The sequence below is a fragment of the Microcebus murinus genome, chromosome 12, assembly GCF_040939455.1.
Source record: "Microcebus murinus isolate Inina chromosome 12, M.murinus_Inina_mat1.0, whole genome shotgun sequence".
In the NCBI taxonomy this organism is placed as follows: Eukaryota; Metazoa; Chordata; class Mammalia; order Primates; family Cheirogaleidae; genus Microcebus; species Microcebus murinus.
Genome location: NC_134115.1, coordinates 13498616 through 13504615, shown reverse-complemented (window position 1 = coordinate 13504615; position 6000 = coordinate 13498616). Strand labels below are relative to the sequence as shown.

The following is a 6000-nucleotide window of genomic DNA, read 5'->3' as shown; positions in this document are numbered from 1 at the left end:
TGCTTAAGTTTGTAAAAGCCCACAACAATAGAAGTCAAATACCCCAACTCCCCCACCCCCCAGATGCTGCATGAAAATTTGCATTTCTGAGAGGCTTCCGGGGGGGGGGGGGGGACTGAATACAATTCATCTTTCTCTTCCCCAGTAGTAACTGTAGAACTCCAGGTTAAAAAAAAACACGTTAAAATGCTGGTGAAAAATAGCAGTAGCTTGCAGATGTAGAATCTGGGGCCATGCAATCGACAGACTGCCCTCCAATCTTCTCACTCTTTTAGATGCTACCATGGGCATTTGTTTAAAGGCTCTCCAAAATGCCAGTTTGGGTTAAGTTCCAGAAAGACCAGCATAAGCCAGTATAAAAAGCAGACGTGACCCTACAGTTTGCAAGTGAAAAGTTCAAGGACTAAATTTGTCGGTTGCTTCAATACTTCATAATAGGACCTGTCGATGCCTCTGCTATACAAAGGAATGGGTGTATAAAATTACTGAATTAACGTGAGTACTGGATTCCGAGATGAAAGAGGAAGAGGTGCAAATCATTACGGTATATTGTGTTTCCACGGTAGTTTTATCGACTCCTGACGAAGTCCTTGCTTGGTCTTTTTGAATGCTGGGCATGGGTCGACAAATAGAGTGTAGCCGATTTAAATAGCTCCTCTCAAGTTCTGAAATCAACTCTACCTTAAATCTATATAGCTACGGATGACATAATCAGTCCGTACTCTTTTCCTAGCCAGCAGCCATGGCGAGAGTCCCTTTCACTTGGCGGGAATTACAAGGAAAACCAAGAGATACTTTAAAGGATATACATGCCAAAGACCTGGAGTTTAGTTGGCAGGGCGGGGCGGTGCAGAGGTTTGGTGGCCGACTAAAAGAAGTCGGGGACTGGGCCGTAGGCACTCGGAGGACACAAAAGAAACAAAAGTTTGGGGGGTTGGCAGAGGGTCGTGAGCACACCTTATCTCTGATTGGAGGAACCGCTTAGACTTTTCTTTATGGCGTCACCGAGTACCTGCCTGTAGAAAGGCCCCGTCTTCGTGACGTCACGCCTCACCGGCCAATGAAAGGCCCCAGTCTGCGGGCCCCGAGGAGGGTTGTGGGCCCTTTTTTGTGAATGAAGCTCCACGGAGCAGCCCTCCCGGGGTCCCCGGGAGCCGCGGTCCGCCGAGCTCGGACGTCTCCACAGCGGCGTCCGCGGCCGCAGTGGGCGCGAGCGGTTACCCTGGGCGGCCCCAGCGGCTGGCGGGGGCACCTTCGCCTCGGCCGCGCCGCCGGGCTGCGGGCACCTGGGGGCGGGCTGGGGGCGGCGGCAGGAGGCGCTGTAGCTAGAGCCGCGGCGCGGGTCCCGCGGCGGCGGCGGGAGGGAGCGCGGCGGGCGCCGTGCGCCGGGCCCCTCCTCCGCCTCCCGCGCGGCCGCCTCCCGCCGGGCTCGGCCGGCGCCCGCCATCCCCGCAGCGCCGCTCTGCGTCCGCTGCCCCGAGCGCCCGCCCACGGGGCTGGCGGGGGCCTCGGCGGGCGCGCGGGCGCGCGGGGCCATGGTCGTGGCCCCTTGACGGACCGCGGCCGCCTCCATGAAGCGGAAGAGCGAGCGGCGGCCGTGCTGGGCCGCCGCGCCCCCCTGCTCGCGGCGCTGCTCGTCGCCCTCGGCGGGCGTGAAGAAGAGCCGCAGCTCCACGCCGCAGGAGCTGCACTGCCTGGACCAGCAGGACGACGTGTACCTGGACATCACCGGTGAGCCGGCGAGCGAGCGAGCGCGTGGCGGGGCACCCCGACAGCCGCACCCCGCGCCGGGTCCTAGCCCACCCACCCAGGCTGCGGAGGCGCCTCCGGGGGCCCGGCTGACACGCCTCCACCCCCACCCCCGTAAAAGCCCCAGCCGCCACACCCCCTTTGGGATCCAGCCTCCCTGGGAGCACCTCCTCACCCCGAATTCCTAGCTGTGTTTGCTGCCAGCTGTAACTTTATCCGTTGTGCACTCTGCTCCAGGAAAATGGACCGAGGGTCACCTTTCTAAATTTCGGGCGTCAGCTGAGCGCCTGGAATGTACAGTTCCTCCCCTTGGGCTGCTTCTGAGTTCTTGTAGATACCGCCTCTCGGGGTCGAGAGCTCGGCTGGCCCTCACGTGAGCCCGAACCTCTCACGATTCCCCGAGCGCGCCTGGCGCGGAAGCTGCCCCTTTTTGGCGTTGGCCAACCCCCCTCTGCTGTGTGGAGATGGAGACCCGCGTGGTGCAGGGCTCCCGGCCAGCCACCGAAGCCAGAGCCATTTTCCCTGGTCCTCACTGGGCTCTCCCTTCCCCAGCGCGCGCATACCCCTGCACACCTCAAGCCTCCTGGGGTTCATTCCCCTCCGATGCTTCAGGAAGGAAGGTGTCGCGTCGATGGCATTTGAATCAGTCGGCGTGCTGAATGCCCAGTGTTGTCACTCTTGAGAGCTCCCAGTCATCAGAGCAGGTAGAAAAGCAGCCCTTCGATAGCTATTTTATTAGTGCTGATTCTACCTTTCTTGGAGACCAATAAATCCAATTTGGCAGCTGTTAGGTTTGCCAGGATTGACACTGAAGCGTGTGAAGGCACTAAATGTGATGATGTCTGTGGAAACGCTTTGTAAACAGCATGTCTGTCTACGGTTTTAGGGAATTCGCAGTCTGTTTTCTGGGACAGGGAACGTGTCAACCTCTGTGTGTGGCGTTTTTTAGAAAACTGTTTCCCGCCTTTAGCCTTTGATAAACCAGGTAAGCTGGACTGGCAGGAACATTAATTTAGAAGTATTTACACAAACAGAAATTTAGCAGAAATTATATTCAAGGTTGATGGACTGTCTGGAAACTAAGGTCCATTTTAAACAAAGCTGAGAGCAGAGTAGTAGGTTTCTCAGTGTTGGGAGGCTGGCACTTAGGAACGGAGGCCGGAAGAGGAAGGGGTTGCCTTAAGCACCTGTCCCTGGCTGGCACCTGCCCAAGTCCAGGGTAGGTGTTAGTGCTGCAGAAGGTGAAGCCTGCTTGCTGAGGCCCAGAATCCAGGTCCCTCCATGGTAGGAGTGGTGGGGCCTACACATTCCTTCTGCCTTTTGTTATTTATACCTCCTAAAAGGATCTTTACTCCATGGCATTTAATTTTAGGGCAAGTAGTGCTCTTACATGGTACAGGACTCTAATGCTAAAGGAGTATATAGTGAAAAGTTGGTCTCACAGTTGCTGGTGTCCTTCTCTAGAGGCAACTGCTGTTGCTTGTAAATCCTTCCAGAAGTAGAGTATGCATGCATACTTTGTATATATTCTCTACTATCCCGGTGCATGGTAGCATACAACTTGTGCACATTGTTCTATTTTCACACAGTATTTCTTAGCAGAATGATTCTTCTGTATTGGTGCATACAAAACTGGCTTACTTGATTTACTTTCTTAGGCCAAAGTATATATGGTTTTAAAGAATAAAATCATAAAAATAATGGATTTAAATGTACATATAGACTTAAGTGTTTCGTAATCATTTAGACAGCTCCCTGTTGATGAACAGTCTTGGTTGTTTCCAGTCAAAAAGGTTTTTGAGATTAAAGTCATTGGAGTAAATCTTCTTCCTTGATGGAGGTAAAACATAATGTGGCTAGCCTTTGTGAAGCAGTGACTGATTGATTAACTTACGAAAATTTCACCAAGCAGAATACTGACAGAGTTGGTGCATTGTATAAAATAGAAATGCTGTCAGATTATAATCCTCAATAATGGAAGGGTCTCATGCTCTAGCTTTAATGTAAGATACCTCCAGGGGAGTAAAGGTCATGGTTAGCTTTCCCTAGGATTTCTCCAGGTTTCCCTCTGTGATAGTCTTGACTTTCTGGAAAAATGATATTAAGTCAGTCTGTTGCAGTGTGATATACAAGACAAATTAATTTTGGATGCAGGGTTTGGATTACTTTTTATCCAATTCATGGGGAATGCTTGTGGCCTTGTCCTCAGCAAATGACAGCTAGTCCCATCCTTTCCAACTTGTTTTTCCCTTCCACTTTTGTTTTCTTAGTGTATTTTTAGTTTTAGTTCTTTAAATTTTATTTTTTGTTTTGAGACAGAGTCTCACTGTGTTACCCCAGGTAGAGTGCAGTGGGGTCATCATAGCTCACTGCAGCCTCCAACACTTAGGCTCAAATGATCCTCCTGCCTCAGACTCCTGAGTAGCTGGGAATGCAGGCACGTGCCACAATGCCCAGCTAATTTTTCAATTTTTAGTAGAGATGAGGTCTTGCTTTTGCTTAGACTCACAAACTCCTGAGCTCAAGCAATCTACCTGCCTTGGTGTCTCAGAGTGCTAGGATTACAAGTGTGGGCCACCACGCCCAGCCTGTTTTCTTAATTTAGAAACCAGTGCATGTATGCTTTCTAAATGGCAAACATGATCAAGTGAGTTTTATAGATATAGTCTCCCTCCCCAGGTGATTTTTCCCCTTTTAATTTTCTATACATATTCAAATTTCTAGAAATTGTACCATACCAGCAAGAACAGTTCTCCTTTTAATGGCAGCATTATATTACATTGTATGGCTGAATCATGATTTATTTAGTGGCAATAAATAAATGGTTATTTGGGAGTTTTCCAGTCCCTGTTGCAAATGGCTATAGTAGCATCAGTGTACCCATCTGCCTATACATGTGACTATACCAATAAAATAAATTTCCAGAAGTGAAAATGCCAGGCCAAAGTATGACATCCATTCGTCAGTAGACTTTTGGGGTATTGTGAATAATGCTATTGTCAACATTCATGTACAAGTTTTCGCATGGACATACATTTTCAGTTGCTTTGGGTATATACCTCCTAGTAGAATGGCTGTGTCACATGGTAACTCCTCTTGTTTAATCCTCTAAGGACTTGCCAAACTCTTTTCCAAAGTGACTATACCACCAGCACTCTAAGCAGCAGTGTGCCAATGATTCCACATCCTTGTCAACACTTATTATTGGATCGTGAAGATTCTTTCACAGTAGAGTAGGTTTGTAAATATTAATGCATGTTGTTACTTCTGCCCACCCTGTTCTTAAATACATGGATTTTTTTTACTTTAGTCCCTTGAAATTTTTATTGCAACCTATTTAATCTGTAAATTGAATTCCTGTAGATCCTGATTTTGTGTGTGTATTTAATATAGGATGCTTAATGCCTATTTTTGTTCCTGTTGCCCTCTGTTATGTGATCACTGTTGTATAGTGTCTAGCCAACCACACCGTTATACTGGGCATTTACTCTTACTAGGAGCAGACTAGTAGGGTTTAATTCCAACCTGAACCCATGTACCTCCCATCTCACCATTCAGTTCTTACCATGTGCAATGACATGGATTTTTCGCATGAGCTATATTCCTGGTGCAGTTTTAGTGCACCATGAGGACAAAAGTTCATAAAGACAGTGTAAACTGTAAATGTTAATGCTAAAAAGGTACTGAGTGAAGATATCAGAATGAGTTGTAACCAGTCTAGGAAGCTGGGGGAAGTGAGGAGGTGAGGAGGGTTTTCAGTTGGATTTGAAGCTAGATAACTGTCAAGATGGGAGAAATACCAGAGAAAAAATGTTGGACACAGTCAGGCATTTGATTTATCTATGAACCTCCTTGATGCTAGAGGTCTGAATCTTTTTTATCTCTATTTTCCCATCCCTTAAATAGGGGCTTCCATAAATGACAGTGCACATTTTCCTTTCCTCAGGCAAAAAAATTTTGAAGACTCAACACTACCGCATACTCTCTGTTTTCACAGATTATTGACAGGATGTAATACGTGCAGAGCTTCGATTTATTTCACTTCTTTATTTTTTATTTTTCTAATTTCTGATTAGTAAAGAAAATTTGTAATCGCTACTGGGTAAAAGATTCTTAGTAGGTTGTATTTAAATTCTTTATTTTTTAAAAAGCTTTCCATGGTTTGACATGGTTTAGCTTTTAAAGACTATAGTATTACAGTAAATAATTTTATTGGAGAAACTCTAGTGGAGGTCAGAATTGTCATTTAAA

The 6000-nt window shown here is 47.7% G+C and overlaps 1 protein-coding gene across 8 annotated transcripts in view; it reads left to right on the top strand.

Moving 5' to 3' along the window:
- The first annotated feature begins 1547 nt into the window (after window positions 1-1547).
- The window catches only part of CDC14B (cell division cycle 14B), a 99680-nt gene continuing 95227 nt past the window's right edge, over window positions 1548-6000 (top strand). For 4 of the 8 annotated variants that reach the window (XM_076008563.1, XM_012787241.3, XM_012787235.3 and 1 more), the window contains exon 1: window positions 1548-1731. In XM_076008563.1, the coding sequence (XP_075864678.1) occupies window positions 1572-1731 (160 nt within the window). In that variant the 5' untranslated portion in view covers window positions 1548-1571. The remainder of the gene's footprint in view (window positions 1732-6000) is intronic. The other 4 variants (XM_076008561.1, XM_012787236.3, XM_012787237.3 and 1 more) reach the window with 3 other exon arrangements.